This window comes from Miscanthus floridulus, chromosome 4 (genome assembly GCF_019320115.1).
Source record: "Miscanthus floridulus cultivar M001 chromosome 4, ASM1932011v1, whole genome shotgun sequence".
NCBI classification, from domain to species: Eukaryota; Viridiplantae; Streptophyta; class Magnoliopsida; order Poales; family Poaceae; genus Miscanthus; species Miscanthus floridulus.
In genome coordinates this window covers 121,539,425-121,557,442 of record NC_089583.1, presented here as the reverse complement: position 1 = coordinate 121,557,442, position 18,018 = coordinate 121,539,425, and the positions used below count along the sequence as shown (strand labels likewise).

Genomic DNA, 18,018 nt, shown 5'->3' with positions numbered 1-18,018 from the left:
GCTAGGCTGATTAGGCGTGGAGCTGACAGAGATCTTATGCAGGCCCAAAAAACTATTGAAGGCTTGTCCGGGAAGCTGGCGACGGCTACTGAGAATTGGAATGCTTTGTGGAAATCTTTTCGTTCAGTAGCCGATGTCCTCCAGACTCCAGCGGATGACGAGCAATCTTGGGCGCAGTTCATTCCCCGGATTCCAACTCGTTTTCAAGAGTTCATGAAGAGGTGTGCCCAAGTATATACCAAGAATGTGCTGGCCCAGGTCCGGGTCCTTGCTCCAGAGGTGCCTCTCTCCAAGATAGTAGAAGAAGCTGAAAGCCAAGAATATCTTGACGCCGTTGAAAGGATGGATCCTGAGGTTGAAGATCTAGCCAGTAGGGTTGTAGATAGTCTAAATATTGATATTTCCCTTTCTGATGACAACGCCTGACTCGATTGAGCATCCTCTTGTAATATTACACTCCTTTTTAAATGAAGATTCTTTATTTTTGTCGATGTATTCTTTGCCTAGGTGCGGTTGAAGTTACTTGACTTGCTGAGTACCTTGTCTTATTCCCGTCTCTGCTCCGTAAAACAACTCTGTGCCTTATTCTAACGAGGCCCCTCGATTTGTCGAGTACTTTTCTTTTCTTCCTCCTTTGTGATCCGTTGAGTGCTTTGTCCGTGCTATGACTTGTTAGATGTAGATCTTTGCGTTAACAACCTTTCGCCTGTGCTATGTAAAATGACTCGGTATAGAATGTTGCCTCGACAAACTTCGGCATCCGAGTGCTTTCTTGAGTGGCGCTTATGCTTTTCTGAGGAAAAAGTATTCCTATCTGGATATAGCCCCCGAGCCTCTTGCTTTTCGGAACGAAGTGCTGGAGGGTCTTTTGAAGTTAAAATTTCGGTCGACTCAACCAATTTGCTTTGTGTTAGCTTTTAGCTACCCTCATCGGCGAGTTCAAGCGTTTTTTCAGCTATTTTGCTCTTGGGCGGGATGCTCAGGCATGTTTTCAGCCATTTTGCTTTTTTGTTTCGGGTGTTAGCTTTTAGCTACCCTCATCGGCGGGCTCAAGCGTCTTTTCAGCTATTTTGCTCTCGGCCGGAATGCTCAGGCATGTTTTCAGCCATTTTGCTTTTTTGTTTCGGGTGTTAGCTTTTAGCTACCCTCATCGGCGGGCTCAAGCGTTTTTTCAGCTATTTTGCTCTCGGCCGGAATGCTCAGGCATGTTTTCAGCCATTTTGCTTTTTTGTTTCGGGTGTTAGCTTTTAGCTACCCTCATCGGCGGGCTCAAGCGTTTTTTCAGCTATTTTGCTCTCGGCCAGAATGCTCAGGCATGTTTTCAGCCATTTTACTTTTTGTTTCGGGTGTTAGCTTTTAGCTACCCTCATCGGCGGGCTCAAGCGTTTTTTCAGCTATTTTGCTCTCGGCCGGAATGCTCAGGCATGTTTTTAGCCATTTTGCTTTTTGTTTCGTGAAAACAACTCGTTGGAAGTCATGACAAGACATGCTATGGATGAATATCATCTTTATTGATCATGAGTATAAACTAATACATATGTTGTTGAAGAGTATTGTCTTTCGTTGATTGTGAACGTAGGTCCCTTGTGGCTTGCATATCTGTTTTTTCTTGAGTTGTTTTTACGCGTAGAATCTTCTTAGCTGGCTGATGTGCCATGTATTGCTGACTTCTTTTCCATCTTCGGTTATTAACTTGTATGTGCCTGGTCCGGTGACTTTTGTGACAATGAACGGGCCTTCCCATGGACTGAGTAGCTTATGTCGTCCATCAGTCTTTTGTATCCTTCTTAGCACTAAGTCTCCAACTTGTAGTGATCGAGGTTGAGCACTCTTGTTGTAGTGCCGTCTTAAACCTTGTAGGTATCTAGCTGATTGGAGGGTAGCGTTTATTCTGACTTCTTCTAAGCTGTCGAGTTCTAATCTTTCTTGTGTGTTCTGCTTCTCCTTCATCATATTGTTCTATTTTTGGGGATGTTCATATCAAGTCGGCGGGTAGTACGGCCTCTGACCCGTAAACTAGGAAGAAGGGTGAGTGGCCTATTGCTCTGCTTATTTGAGTTCATAGCCCCCATACTACTTTCGGTAATTCTTCAATCCATTTGGACCCATAGTCCACTAGTTCTTCGTATAACCTTGGTTTTAATTCGGCTAGTATGAGTCCATTAGCCCTTTCTACTTGTCCGTTGGCTTCTAGATGCGCAACAGACGCATAGTCTATACTGAAACCACAGTCTTGTGCCCAGCTCTTGAATTCTGTAGCTGTGAAGGGGGAGCCTAGATCTGTGATGATTCGATTGGACATGCCGAAGCGGTGCATAATGTCTTGGATGAACTCGACTGCTTTGGTTGCGCTGTATTTCGCGAGTGGTTTGTATTCAATCCACTTGGTGAACTTGTCGATTGCTACAAAGATGTACTCGAAACCGCCTTTTGCTTTTTTCAGGGGTCCTACTTGATCTAGCCCCCAGCAGGAAAAAGGCCAAGCGGGTGGGATGCAGATAAGATTGTGAGCTGGTACATGGGCTTGTCTTGCAAACATTTGGCAACCTTTGCATTTTCTGACAAGCTCTTCTGCGTCTTTCAAAGCGGTTGGCCAGTAGAATCCGGTGCAAAATGCTTTGCCAACCAGTGTCCTTGAGGCGGCATGATTTCCACAGCAACCTGAGTGTATTTCGTCTAGGATCTCTTTACCTTCTTCAAATGAGACACATTTTAGGAGTACTCCTGATGATGCTGCTCTTCTGTAAAGTTTATCTCCTACTAGAACGTAGTTTTTGCTTCTGCGAACAACTTGGGTGGCTTCTGCCTTATCTGCTGGTAATTTGTTTTCTTTGATATAGTCAATGAAAACTTGGGTCCATGAAGTATTGATTATCAAGATCTGAACGCCTTTAGCCTGAATTTCATGTGTTGTTTCACCGGGTTGTTTGATAGAGGGAACTGATAGCTCTTCTATGAATACGCCGGGTGGAACCTTTGCTCTGTCTGATCCGAGCTTGGCAAGGACATCTGCTGTAATGTTGGAATCGTGTAGGACGTGTAAAATTTCTAATCCTTGGAAGTGTTTTTCAAGTTTCCGTATTTCAGCACAATAAGCACCCATGTTTTCTTTGGTGTAGTCCCAATCTTTGTTGACTTGGTTGATGACCACTGCTGAATCGCCGTATACGAGTAATCTTTTTATTCCGAGGGTAATCATGACTCGTAGCCCATGGATGAGGGCTTCATATTCTGCTTCGTTATTTGTAGCTTGCCATAATATCTGAAGGACGTACTTGAGTTGTTTTCCTTCTAGAGAAATGAGGAGAACGCCTGCACCAGCCCCGCCTAGTTTGAGTGATCCGTCAAAGTACATCTTCTAGTGGTCGAGGATTGTATCTGATAAGGGCTGTTGAATCTCTGTCCATTCGGCCATGAAATCGGCGAGGGCTTGAGATTTGATTGCTTTCCGTGGGGTGAAATTGATGTCAAGAGCTCCAATTTCAACTGCCCATTTGGATATGCGCCCTGTGGCGTCTTTATTGTGTAGGATGTCTCCGAGTGGAAAATCTGTCACTACGGTAATCTTGTGGCTTTCGAAATAGTGGCGAAGCTTCCGTGAGGTAATGAGTAGAGCGTGGAGTAGTTTTTGTACATGCAGGTACCGGATTTTGGATTCTGACAGTACTTCGCTGATGTAGTATACTGGACGTTGCACTTTATACACACGCCCTTGTTCTTCTCTTTCTATGACTATTGCTGTGCTGATTACGGTAGGAGTTGCCGCGATATATAGCATCATATCTTCATCTTTCTTTGGAGGTGTCAGGATAGGTGATGAAGTGAGGTATTCTTTAAGTTTTTTGAAAGCTTCGTCGGCCTCTATTGTCCATTCAAACTTATCTGTCTTCTTTAGTAGTTTAAAGAAAGGTAACCCCTTTTCGCCGAGTCTTGATATGAAACGGTTGAGGGCCGCCATGCATCCTGTTAGTTTCTGCACATCTTTGACACTTCTAGGTGGACCCATTTCTGTTATAGCTCAAATTTGCTTGGTGCTGGCTTTGATCCCGCGCTGACTGACCAAAAATCCGAGTAGTTGTCCTGAGGGATCTCCAAATACACATTTATTTGGATTCAATTTCCATCTCCATTTCTTCAAGTTTTCGAAGGTTTGCTTTAAATCTTCAATTAGAGTGTCTGGGTTCTTTGTTTTCACCACCACATCATCCACGTATGCCTCCACATTTTCACCGATTTGATTCCCAAGGCAAGTCTAGATAGCTCTTTGGTACGTGGCGCCAGCGTTCTTTAGTCCAAACGACATGGTCTTGTAGCAGTAGGCACCAAACGGGATGATGAAAGATGTCTTGCTCTGGTCTTCTTCTTTTAGTGCGATCTGGTGATATCCTGAATAGCAATCGAGAAAAGATAATAACGCAGATCCTGCTGTCGAGTCAACTATCTGGTCAATGCGTGGTAGCCCGAACGGATCTTTTGGGCAATGTTTGTTGAGATCTGTGTAATCGACGCACATACGCCACTCGTCCGTGTTTTTCTTCTGTACAAGGACCGGGTTTGCTAGCCAATCTGGATGTAGGATCTCCTTGATGAATCCGGCTGCCATTAGTTTTGTTATTTCCTTTTTAATTGCTGCCTTCTTGTCGGGTGAGAATCGTCGTAGCCGTTGTTTTATAGGTTTGGAGCTTTTGTTAACATCAATTCTGTGCTCAGCCAACTCCCTTGGGACTCCTGGCATGTCGGCTGGCTTCCAAGCGAAGATATCTTTGTTGTCCCAAAGAAAGTTGGTGAGCGTGAGTTCCTATTTTGCCGAGAGGTGAGCACTAATAGTCGCTGTCTTGGAGGTATCGCCTGTGCCTAAGTCGATTTGCTTGACGTCGGCTTCTTTTGGTGGTGCGATGATGCTGGGCTTTTTAGCCGTTATTTCTAATTCTTCTTGGCTTGTTTCTGCAGCGATTACGGCTATTTCTTTTCTTCCATTGTCGGCTTGTGCTTTAGCTGCAATTTGGATTGCTTGAACGTCGCAGTCAAAAGTGCGCTTCAAATTGCTTCGAAGGGAAAGGATACCATTGGGTCCTGGCATCTTAAGTAGTAAGTACGGGTAATGTGGTATTGCCATGAATTTGGCCAGTGCTGGACGTCCGAGGATTGCATGATATGATGAATCGAAGTCGGCGACTTCAAATTTGATAAACTCTGTTCGGTAGTTTGAAGGAGTTCCAAAGGTAACAGGTAAAGTAATTTGTCCGAGTGGCATGGCTGCTTTGTCGGGTACTATTCCGTAAAAAGGTGTGCTTGTTGGCGTAATCATCCCGGTGAGTTGTAGTCCCATTTTCCTTAGAGTTTCTGAAAAGATGATGTTAAGCCCAGCTCCTCCATCGATTAGTACTTTGGTGATGGTCATACCAGCAATAGTCGGATCCAGAACCACTGGATAATGGCCTGCGTTTCCCACGCTAGTCCATTAGTCTTCTCTGGTAAATTAGATAGGATACTGTGACCAATTGAGGTATCTTGGCGTAGCCGGTTCTGCTGTCATAATGGTCCACAGTGCTAGTTTTTCTTGATGTTTGCTTCTGCAATCCGGAGCCCCTGAGAAAATCACTGCTACCGTTCCCCTAGGTTTTTGGAATCCTTTGTCCTCGTGGTTGTCTTCTTCTCTTTTCTGATTGTCCTCTTTAGTGTTTTCCTTATTATCTTTTCTTGTGTATCGATCATTGAAAGTGTAGCAATTTCCGATAGTGTGCCTCCCACTAGGGTGCAATGGGCAACGTATGTTTTCAATGTCATCATATCTTCTTGGTTTGGGAAACTTCTTTGATTTGTCGGCCATTGCCACAGTATTGTCTGGTCTACGTTTTCTTTCTTGATGTCTGCTATTTCGTTGACTTTGCTTGTCCGGGTTGTCTTGGTTGCTTCTGTTCGGGAACCACTCTCGTGTTTTTTCTTCTGCAGTAATCATCTTTTCTACTGTACGTCTGAATTCTTCATTGTTTCTTGGATTTTCTTTGCAGAAGTCTTGAAATTGCCATCTAGCCATGATTCCGTGAGAGAAAGCTTCAATTACTTCTCGTTCGGTTATGTCATGCACTTGAGCTCGTAGTTCGTCGAATCGTCGATAGTAGTTTCTGAGACTTTCACCTCCCCTTTGCTTGAGTCCTTTTAGTTCTGCATGAGTGATTGGGTGTGTAATGATTCCTACGAAATTCTCACAAAAAGCTCTCTGTAAATCCTCTCAATTTCTGATAGATCTTGGATTTAGTTTATCGAACCATTGGAGGGGCATGGCCTCTAGTGCCATGGGGAAGAAAAGGGCTTTGATATCGTCGTCTCCTCCGGCTAGTTCAATCGATTGTGAATATATTCTGAGCCATTGCTTTGGTTCAGTTTTGCCATCATACTTGGAGTGATTAGATGGTTTGAATTTGTGAGGTAATCGCACCAATGCGAGCCTGTTCGCGAAACAGGGGAACCTGTCGTGTGCCTTGGTTTCTTTGAATTCAGATTCGACGCCTTCCTCTGGCCAACTGTCGTTCTAATGGGAACAATCTTACGAGGTTGTCTGGGTAGGAACCCTGCTCCTAGTCTTCTTTAGTTGTTCAAATCGGTGGCCTTGATTATGTTCCTTCCTACTTCCTCCGTCATGGCTTCCACCCGGCCCAAGTCTTTCGAAAGCGGATTTCCTTTGATTTAGATCTTCTTGCCGGTGGGTTGTTGATCTGGCGGGTAGTCCTGATCGAGCTTTCTCTTCATGCGTTCTCGGGATTGTTGATCGGAGCAGGTCCTGGAGCTGTTCATACTTCTCACCAGGATGCGAAGTTGCTCCGAGTTCTTCTAATGCTTCTCAAATCTTATCGTAAGGCGTATTCGCCGTGCGTCTCCCTTCAACTTCTCATTGCGATTTTCTTTTGTCGTACTCAGCCAATTCTGACTTGTATCTGATCCAAGCTTCCCTGCGCTGCTTAGCACGGTGTTGGCGCCCTTGCTTCAACTTGTTTTTTCTTTCTCTAGCTTGTTTCTGACTATCTGTTTCTCCGTCGTAGCCCTAGGCAAAGGGTGATATGTTGGATTCTGATTCATCCGATGATCTGACATCGGGTGCTTCCGAGGGATTTAATGGTGACCGCGGTCGTCGAACCATGAGCACCTCTCGCGCATGAGTCATTCTGTTATTAGCGTTAGTTTTCATGCTGTCGGAGTCACTGATAACTTTAGTGGATGCCTCGGTGTCGTAGATCGAGTCTTCTTCTTGGTAAGGTAAAATAGCTGTTGTTGTTGTGCCGACTAGTTGGGTTCCGCTACCTTCAGGAACGAAATCCGGCCAGTGGATGATACAGTCCTGCGATGTTATCGTTAGCACGAGGCCCTCCTAAGCTCCTGTCAGTGGTATCTCGAATCTTGGATTGAAAAGTCTTTTGACCTGTCCTTAATAGGATTTTGCCATGTTGTCGAGCCCAAATGGAAAAGAACTCGACTTCTTGAGAGAATTCTGGGGGTAATCCGAGTTGTTTTGGGTTGTGCTCTGGAATCTTGCCAAAAAAGAACTCGGTTTCTTGAAAGCACTCGGATAAAACTTCGTCTTGGAGCTTGGATTCGAATCGGATACGAGTGGTCGTGAAATCTGATTTGACTCGGATACTATGAGCTGTGCGAATCTTCTGGTGAGCTGATCCGTTGTAGTTGTTGAAATAGGAACTTCTTTTAGATGATCTGGATCTTCGAGGAGATGGCTTTGAAGCTTGCCGTTGTTGTCTGCCTCGCAGATCCATGAGCCGAAGATGAAAGTTGATCCCGTCGGGAAAATCATGTTGTCGAGGTCCATCGAGCTCTTGGAAGCAAAGTCGCCGAAAGCCCCTACCTGGCGCGCCAGCTGTCGATGTTTCACCACCGATAGCCTGCCACGGGGGTACCCGGGGCAGTATGTTCGGGCTTCGGCGTATGCCGAACTCGATGGTTTACGCAAGAGACAGCCGATTTATCCTGGTTCAGGCCCTCGATCGTAGATCGAGTAATAACCTTACGTCCAGTCGGCCTTAGCCTTTGCGTTGGATTGATTATGATCTGCCTTTTTTTCTCAGGAGCCCTGCCCTCCTTTATATAGTCAGGAGGCCAGAGTCCTAGTCGGTTTATAATGAGATTTCCTAATAGGATTACCTAATAGTTCTACTACTACGATTATATGGGAAGAATCCTAGTTGGACTAGATCTTCTTTCTCCCTTGCGGGGTATCCTGTGGGTCCCGCATCGACAGCGGTGGAGGAGACCTTTGAGCTGCATCGCCTCTACAATCTGTCGTATCCTCAAACGATGGTGCCACGTAGGATGATTAGCGGTGCTGGAGCTGACGAGGCATGAAAATGTGCATGTGTCATGTAAGATGAGAAAAACAACACTAGAGTTAATAAGGAATAAGGAATGAAATTAGGTCAAAAGAAAGTTTAATAATTCATTGATGAAATTAAGACCAAAAATAAAGTGTAGGGTCTAAAATTGTCGTTTTGATAGTTTAGGGGCAAAGGACATGTTTGATTGACTTCCAAAATTTAACATGCCAAAGACCGCCATTTTAATAATTATGGACAAAATTGAACATCGAAAGACACGAGGTATAAAAATAGCTATTTCTTCTACTCCTAGATATATTTTTTCTTCCAGAAATGCTATACAACATACATATGTTTTAGCAAAAAAAACGCATAGATTTTCTTTCTCTCACTCTCTCTCTCTTTTTACAGTGGGCAGCCACCGTGGTCCCTGGACACGGCCACGTAGCCCCGCTCCCCGCCCCCGCCCGCTGGCCGAACCAATAAGCGACCGTGCGTTTCAAAATTTGATGTACTGACGAGGCAGTCAAACCAAGCGAAGATCTTCAGTCAAACGATTTGTCCTCTTGTCCTTGTATAGAAAAAAATTATTTCTTGTGATGTGGATTTACAAATATGTGATCTTGTGATTTGTAATTGTCTAGAGGTAGAAAAAGACTGGAGATAGAAGGAGGATGAAGGTTCTTAGATCTTAATTTTATGATGTAAAAAAATTCATATGTTGAAACTGCATAAAATACATAGTTGTTGGCAGGGGCGGATTCACACCCCGGGCTAGGGGGGCTGCAGCCCGGGTGGCGCCCAAAAATACAAGGAGCAGCTCTTCAATGAGCAGCCCAAAACAACATGTATTGTACTATTATTAGTATATGGATGCATGATTTTTAGTGGTAGAGATTATTTAGCCCCCCCTGTTAACTCGTCTCTGGATCTGCCCCTGGTTGTTGGATACACACACTCTCTTCTTCTACCGAAAAAAGAAAAAACGAAGCAGCGTTGCTGCCTTCCGCCGTGGCCCGTGGGGTTGGTGCGCGGTGGGCCCTGGCTGTAACTGGATCATTCTCGCAGCGCAGCTGCCCTTGCAGAGTGTAGTTGGATCTGCTGGGGATGGGCACATGGAAGCACGGCACGGCACCGTCCGTGCTCGGGCGCGGCCACACGTGCGCCGGGCGGCCGACGACTCATCACTGCCGTTGCTCTCTTGGTTGTCGTTTCTTCTCGTGCGTTTGACCTGCGCCGCCGAGGCACCAACTGCGGGGTACTACCGGCTGACAAACGCCTTTTTCCGTTTCGAGGCCATTCGGCGCGGCCGCATTTAGAGCGTGTTTAGTTGGGCCTTGTTTAGATACCCCAAATTCAAGTTTTTTCACTCTCTCTTCATCACATCAATTTTTAGTCGTTTGCATAGAGCATTAAATGTAGGTAAAAAAATAACTAATTGCACAGTTTAGTTGGAAATCATGAGATGAATCTTTTGAGCTTAGTTGGTCCACGATTGGACAATATTTATCAAATAAGACGAAAGTGCTACTATTCATCGGTTTGAAATTTTTTCCAATCTAAACAAGGCCTTGGTACAAGTTTGGAATTGGGGATACCGTAGCATTTTCGTTTTTATTTGGTAATTAGTGTTCAATCATGTACTAATTAGGCTTAAAATGTTCGTCTCGTAATTTCCAATCAAACTGTGTAATTAGTTTTTTTCGTTTATATTTAATGCTCTATGTAGGTATCGTAAGATTCGATGTAATGGGTACTGTAGCACTTTTTGAAAATTTGATACGGAACTGAACACGGGCTTATTGGGCGGATCCGGCCGCCCGTACAGGATAACGCGCCTCCCCTCCAGGCTCCGGCATGGCGTCACCCGGCCGGGGCCTTTTCCGTTCCGGGTAGTAGCTAGAGGAGTCGCCTCGCTTGCCACGTTTCTTTGGGCCAGCCAAAACGAGTAGGCAAGGCGCGCGAGGAAGACAAAGAAATTCAACGCGCATACACATTCTTCGTTCTCGAGTACTATAGTACTCCGTATTTTTTTAGGGAAATATAGTACTAGTACGTGTCAGACCGGTCCACTGTGACATTTGATTTGGGGGCCTTATTTAGTTTCTCCTCTAAAGTTTACTCTCTATCGTATCGAATATTTAGACACATACATAGAGTATTAAATATAGACTTAAAAATAACTAATTACACAGATTGCGACTAATTTGTGAGGCGAATTTTTTAAGGCTAATTAGTCCATGATTTGACAATATGGTGCTATAGTAAACATGTGCTAATAACGGATTAATCAGACTTAATAAATTCGTCTCGCGGATTACTGAGAACTTCTGTAATTTGTTTTATTATTACTATCAAAACACTCACATGTGACATTTTTAAATTTTAATCTCTAGATTTAAACTACCACCTAGTACGGGCCCGGACCCAGAAGGGGAAAAGCTGTGAGGCTGTGAACGGAACTTGAGCCGCCATATGGATGTACACGTAGGAGTACACCTTCCGGAAGCCGGGTGGACTCCTCAATCGCTTTACGCCTCCACGGACCACGAGCTACTCATGCGTCCGTCCGTCCGACCGACCGGCGCACAATCATGGCATGTGATATGATACGCTGCCTGCCTTTTCTCTTCTGTACGTGACCTCGCGGAGCGCATGCACGAACGACGCCTGGTTGGACCGCGACGTGCCTGTGCCGTGCCGGCCCCAGTTCATTTTCGATACCTGCGCCTCTACGAAACCTTTCCAGCTACCGCGCCGTGCCCACCTCGCCCGGGGCCCGGCCAGAGGGCAAACAATTCGCCGCCTGCCTCGCGTTTCCCCAATCCCCACCCGGGCCGCGTGGCCCGCGGAGCCGTCAGGAGCAAAGCAGCCGCGTCCCTACTCGGCTACTCCCGTCGCGGTCGCCCCCCGGTGCGCATCCAGAAGGGATACGGTTCCAATCCTACGTGCAGAGATGAGAAGGCGACGCGGTGGCACCCGCGACTGGCGTCGGCGACGCGGTCTCCCGCCACTCGCCCAGTCCCCTCCTCCGTCCCGGGGGCGACCTGGCCCTCCTTCCTTCACCCACAGGCCCAGGGCCCAGGGCCCCAGCGCCCAGGCAGTGGACGTCTCCACCAGACCACTCGTCGTCGTTGAAGTGGTCGCCCGCACCCGCCGCGGCTCCCTCCTCCCCCTTTCTCCTCCGCCTCCGCCTCCGCGTATAAATATTTGCCGAGCACGCGCCATGACCTCACCCTCTGCTCCGCGCCTCCTCCCATCTTCTTTTTCTACTATTGCTCCCCCGGCCCCGGCCTCTCCACACACGTATCCGCTCAGCGAACTCGGAGACCCATCCCGTCTCCCGCTCGCGAATTGTTCGGCCGGGTAGGCGGGCGCAACTACCTGGAGTTGGAGCCCGAGGAGGCGTATAAAGCGGAGGCGCTCCGGAGAATTGGAGTTGGAGGAGCAGTTGGCGACGGGACGACGGACAGGGCGCAGCAGCACCTACAGGAGCAACGAGGGAAAGGGGAAAGGAGAGGTGAGTGCCCGGCTCTGTTCCTGTTCCTGTTCCCATTCCCATTCTTGGACTTGCCTGCCAGCCGTGCCTCTCTCTCTTGCGCGCGCGTGCTGCTCTGCTTTTTCTTGCTAGTACTCCTACAGTACTTCGGATTGCATGCGATTCCCTTCTAGAGTGTTCTGCAATTCCCGGTTTCATCGTGGATTGCATGCAGTATAGGGCAGAAATCGGAAGAACTTGGTTGGAATGCGCATGGACCTTGAGCTTGTATCGTCGAACACCCGCTTTCTCTGCCTTGTTTTGTTCTTGCTCTGTTCAAACACAGGTTACTTAGGAGTACTACTAGTAAGCAATTTCCCACTCTCCTGGAAATTGGAATCCTGTAGCACAAGCTAACTGAAATGGCCAGTGGGCTAACAGCTGTTTTATTGCTTCCCTCATTTTTTTTTAAAAAAAAAAGTGGCAGCAAATGAGCGTTTCCTCCTGAATGATACGAAAAAGAACAGTTAGTATATTTACCAAAAAGAACAGTTCAAACGTTTCCTCCTGAATGTTACGAAAACCCAAAAAAGAACAGTTCAAACGTAGCGGTCGCTTTTATTAGTGCATGCTTACCATTCTTTCTGTGTCATTATTCGCACTTAAGTCGGACTTTGCCTACCAGACGTCGTTGCACACAAGCACAGAATTTGTCTGCTAGCAAGCAATGTCCGCTAATCTCTTCAGTTACAAGGCGCAATTTTTTTAGACAGATACATGAACTGATGAACAGAACGCTGATGGTGTTTCCCTGTTGTTTACTTTTGACGCCACAGGCAGCGTTCTCCGTCCCGTCCTCCGGATGTCCTTGGGGCCTACCGGCCCATGGAAAATTCAGATGCCAGAGCGGTTCGCCGCGTGAGGTGTCCGAGGTGCCACTGCGTTCTTGAGGAGCCTGGCGCTCCGGTGTACCAATGCGGTGGATGCGGCACCACCCTTCGAGGTAACCTAACGTCCCAATCCCATTCCGATTCCTGGAGCTCGCATTTGGATGCTTGCTCCGCTCTCAGAGGTTTTGTTTTGGTTTGGTTTATGACGGATATTCTCCCGTACATGCTCGATCGTGCAGCAAAGAACCGCACCGGCACCGGCGCGGGAGACGCGGCCGGGGCGTCGCCGTCGCGGAGCGGGCTGCCTCCTCAGAGCAGGCACCTGGACGCCAGCGACGTCGCGAGCACCAGCAGGTCCAGCACCCCGACCCCTCCTCATGTCGGGAGCACCAGCAGGTCCGGCACCCCGACGACTCCTCATGTCGCGAGCACCAGCAGGTCCGGCACCCCGACCCTTCCGGAAGTCGGGACCAGCTGGCACCGAGCCACCGACGCGACAGGCAGCCGGCACGGTTCCGGTGATCTCGCTCTCGTGTCGGCCGGGACGCGTGGGTCCGGTGACGTCGCGAGCACCAGCAGTACTCCTGACGCCACCGCGAGCAGCAGGCGCCAAGGCACCGACGCGACGAGCCGGCGCGAGTCCGGTGGTCTCGTGTCCGCCGCGAGGAGCCGTGGCTCCGGCGACGTTGCCAGCACCAGCAGCACCCCTGACGCCAATGCCATCGCGGGTAGCGGGCGTCCAGGCGCGGACACGACGAGCCGGGGTGAGTCCGGTGGTCCTGTGCCGGCGAGGAATCGTGTTTCTGAGCAACTGGCACTGATCGAGAAGAGGGAGCGCGAACAGAGCGCGGCCAGTCAGGAAGTCCGTGACGACTCTGAAGGCTGCGGACCAAGAGATGCCGGAGGTGCAGAGCCCGGCGTCGGTATTGCCCGCTTCTCCGGAGGAAACAAAGATGCTTCTCCTGAATTGCAGGATGACACAGACAAGGGGATGAAACGCCAGGCCGAATCGACCGATGCTGCCAGAAAGAAACATTCAGGTGAAGCTGCAGTGCAGCCGCAGTACCACCATGACCGTCGCCAAGAACTTGCACCGAAATCATCAACTCAACCCGCAGCTGCTCAGCCTGCACGGGAAGAAAATGTTGATGATGACGCTGGCCGGGAAAAGGCGCCAAGCCCATCTCGCCATGAGATTCAAGTAGAACATCTGGGGCCCTTGCGGAAGAAGATTCTGAAGACGGTGGATGAGCTGAAAGGCGACCTCTCTGAACTTTTCAGCAAGTCCCCAGAGCTCAACCAGCCACGCGCGCGCCCTGCTCGTCTTCCAAAGCAAGAAGGCTACGTGTCTCGCGCGGCGGCGGCCTCGGGCTTCCCTGCCAGAGCTCGTCACGCCGCTGCTACTACCGACGGTCACCGTGGTCACCATGGCAGCGCAGCTCGTGCGTTGAAACCCCGTCAAGCCGCTGCTCCTCCCCGTGGCTTGCCGTCACGGCGCTACCGCCAGTGCAGAGCACACCCGTGCTGCTGTAACGTGGAGCCGAGGCCGTGCCAGCACGGCTGCTGCCGCCACCACGGCAAACCGGAGTGTAGCAGCTGCCGAGGATACTGCTGCAGGCCCAGAGCGCAGGAGCCGTCCGCGCCGCGGAAGCCGCCGGCAGGCAAGGAGCCCAAGCGGCGCCTGCCGCCCCGCAACCACTGCCGACCGGTGCTGAAGGGCGCGCCGTTCATCGTCTGCTCCAGCTGCTTCAAGCTGGTTCAGGTGCCCGCCGACTTCGCCGTCTCGACCAAGACAGTGCGCAAGCTGCGTTGCGGCTCCTGCTCCACCGTCCTCTCCTACTCCTACAGGGACCCGGCCAGGAAGAAGGCCTACCAGGACTCCGTCGATCGGTGCAGCACAGATGGCTCCGAGCTGCATGGCGGCAAAGGCGACGAACGATCCGACCCGTTCGCGCCGTTCATCGATGCCTTCGGTCTCAGCAGCTACTCGACGGAGGACGAGCAGCGGCTGCCCGTCTCGAGGAACACGTCGTTCGACACCCTCGACGGGACGAAAGCCGTGGGGCGGCTGCACCGGCTGATGGGGTATGGGTCAGCTAGCGAGCTGCTGCGCCACTCCCCTGACCTGTACGAGAGCTTCAGCGAGCGGACGACGCCTGACGTGAGACAGCACGACACGAAAGGGAAAGGCGTTTGCATCGACGATGGCTACGACGTCGATGACTCGGACGAGGAAGACGTTGGTGCGCTGAAGAGATCAGTGGGGAAAGGGTCTGGCTGGCCGCTCCCATGGATGCCCGGCAAGGGGACTCCAGCAGCGGGAGCCATCAGGATAAAGTAAATAGCAGGAAAGGCTTGTGTATATTGCAGGAATAGGTTCAGGTTTTGGAATTCGAATTGGAATTCTCATAGTTTTATAGTTTTATTACTATTCATTTTAGGTGCGGTATTGGATTTATAGGCTGTTTGTTTGCCATTTTTTTGGAGCGTCAAAATGCTGTACAATGAAATGTAAATATCCAGCATTGAGAGTCTCAGAAAGAAGCATTATGGCCTTGTTTGGGAACAAGAAAATTGAAGGTGCCTGATGAAGAAGCCGAAGTGTATAAGAAAGGACTATTGCAGTATATTTTTTTTTTCAAAGATAATATTGCCGTAATTTGAAAAACAAGAACTACAAACATGAATTTGTTTGCATGAAGTGCAAGCAGAGACTAAGAACAGCAAAGTTTGCACATAGTATCTATCTCTCTCTACTATCTGCAGTCATAAAAAAAATGGTTTAGGAGTTGGAACAAACTTCTGTAGTCAAACCATTAAAACTAGAAACATAAATATCGTTTAAATATTTTAGTTACAAAAACAAGCAAGTTACATGTGTAGAGTTGCATTGAAAAATATTTGGAAAATCTCAAAAAATTGAAGGATTTTACAATATCTTTATATTATAGATAGAAGAAAGAAGTGGTCATACATGCAGGTATAAAGACGAGATAGTTGACCAGAAAATTGAAGGATTTTACAATATTTTATACATGCAGTTGACCTGTCGAAGACGGCAAAATACAGTATTTCTCAATCAAGAATATAAAATCGTTTTTTGCTTTCGGTCCATGTCATCTTATCATTGTTTTTCCGCAATTTGTTTTTGCTTAAGCTTAAAAACCGGAAAAATCATGAAAACAATCTCTGTAAATTGAGAATTATCGTTTTCGTTATCACCCCAATCACCACACAGGTTATAGGAGATTATTAGGAGGAAAAAGTCCACGTTACCTCCCTCAACTGGTGGATGATATTTGGTTAGTTTTGTAGGTGAAAATACGTAGTAGTGAGTGAGTGAGTGAAAGAGAGAGAAGAAAAAAGAGAGAGGATTTGTGCCCTGGGTCTTCCCTGCTGCTCTCTCTTGTTGCTCCATTATGTCTCCTCTTTCTTTCTCTGTAATTACCATCACCAACTGATCATGGTTCATCGGCAATAATACTTGCTGCTTACGGTCTCTGAAAATTGGCAATCCCGTTTCCAGGAGGGCAAGCTAGGTTCAGTGCGTCGTGTGGCCGTGTGGTCTCAGGAATAACAAACGCTGGGCCATCTGCTGAGGCCTAAGCCAGATCTTACGTTTACCAAACCACTACACCCGCATGTGACCATCGCCTAACCGTGCAGTCCCGATAAAGCGCCTCGTGAGTTAGACCACGCTTTTCCAATCTGACCACGTCGATTAATCGTTGCTAGTTATAGATTTAAAATATTTATAAATCTATAACGAAGTTATACATGATCCAATGAGTATGAAATTTTTACTACACTTCAAGAATACAATAATTAACACACCATAAAAATTTCACCACAATTGAACCATAGAAACTGCAGCTATGAATTAACAGAAAAACATTGATCTAAAGCTACGGAAAAAATTTGTACTAAAGCATACCATATTATATGTTCACTATGTAGATCTACTCATGTGGAGTTCAACAAAATTGGATTATCCATTTTATGATTTTTCTGTGATTTACAATAATTTTTCAAAGATTCAGCCGAAATAAATAGAAAAGAAAAAGACAAAATCGCCTTTGAAAACCGCTTATAACCGGTCAGGGAGGTAAAACGAACGGTTTTAAAAGTTTAGAGAGGTGGTTTACCCGGTTTTGGAGTTCAGGAAAGAAAAATAGACTTTTGCAAAAATTTATGGAGGTAATATGAACTTTTTTCTTATTAGGAAGGGGGAGAAATAAACTGGGCTGACTTTTTCATAGAGTTGGGCCGAGCTCTGCTCGATGTCCAACCTTGGCCTCCCTTCCTCCCCACATCTTGGGCCGATGTCAGGCTATCGGTGCCGAAGCTGATTTGGACCCTACAAATCCCCCCCCAAGGCCCAGGCTCCAGCTTCCGGTCGCGCCGTCCAATTGAAATAAGAAAAAAAAACTAGTTGCTCTATCAACCCGACAAGGAGGTCGGGAGGGACAGGGGTATCTTTGCTAGACGTGTCGGGGTATAATTCTCGAGGACGACCCTGTTTTCACCAAAACTCTTCCCGAAACATTTCTTGCATCTAACAAAATGGATGTAATTTAACAAACATAAATCAAAACATCACAAATAAATGTCAATGAGAACCATAACTACAATACAACCAATTTTGTTCTAAGAACCCAAAGCAGTTAACATTAAACCATAAACCTGGGGTTTTCCATTTGATGCACAACAATGAACCCATAACATAACTACATGCGCTTAAGTTTGCTAGCTTTTTCACGTCTTGGCATTATCCTACGGTTGTATAATACATATATTGATGGATACAATGAAACCCTAAGTGATGATGATTATTACGTTAAAAATCCGACTAATACATACCGAATCGATATGAAAAAAATTAGTAGGGGAGCGAGGATACCTTGCTCTCAAAGATCTACGGATCAAATCAAAGTTTTCAAAGTCCAATATGTCGATTCATGAGGTAGGGTGAAGTGGGGAGAGAAAAAAACCGAGAGGAAGGAGAAAGAAGAGGAAGAACACTTGGGCAGGAAGGTTGCCCGGGGTTAAATGGCAGTGAGCTCGGCGCCAGAGTGACTGGCGCCGAGATCACTGCCATGTCATCTACCGTGCCCAGGAGCTCGGCGCCAGCACCAATGACGCCGAGCTAAGAGTCAATTTTCTGAATTCTTTCCGCCAGGAGTATATTTGTGAGAAACTTTCAAAAAAAGGGCCAAAATATAAAAAAATCAGGAAATAGTGTATGCAGCTCAGCGATCAGTTGATGTGAACACTTAGTGTTATTATGAAGATATGTTTATATTTAATATAAACCGCCCAACCAATTAGT

The 18,018-nt window shown here is 47.4% G+C and overlaps 1 protein-coding gene across 1 annotated transcript; it reads left to right on the top strand.

Annotated features, from left to right (window-relative positions):
- Window positions 1-11,572: 11,572 nt before the first annotated feature.
- LOC136552929 (protein ENHANCED DISEASE RESISTANCE 4-like) lies at window positions 11,573-15,308 on the top strand. The gene is made up of 3 exons (XM_066544503.1): window positions 11,573-11,841; window positions 12,636-12,802; window positions 12,929-15,308. Exons 2-3 carry the CDS (start codon window positions 12,685-12,687, stop codon window positions 15,028-15,030), a joined length of 2,220 nt encoding a protein of 739 aa, XP_066400600.1. The 5' UTR covers window positions 11,573-11,841; window positions 12,636-12,684; the 3' UTR covers window positions 15,031-15,308.
- The last annotated feature ends 2,710 nt before the right edge of the window (window positions 15,309-18,018 follow it).

Excerpts from the sequence above, each read along its gene's own strand:
- LOC136552929 (XM_066544503.1), top strand. The coding sequence starts at position 12,685 with ATGGAAAATTCAGATGCCAGAGCGGTTCGCCGCGTGAGGTGTCCGAGG. Across the intron at positions 12,803-12,928 it reads ATGCGGCACCACCCTTCGAG|CAAAGAACCGCACCGGCACC; the intron begins GTAACCTAACGT and ends TCGATCGTGCAG.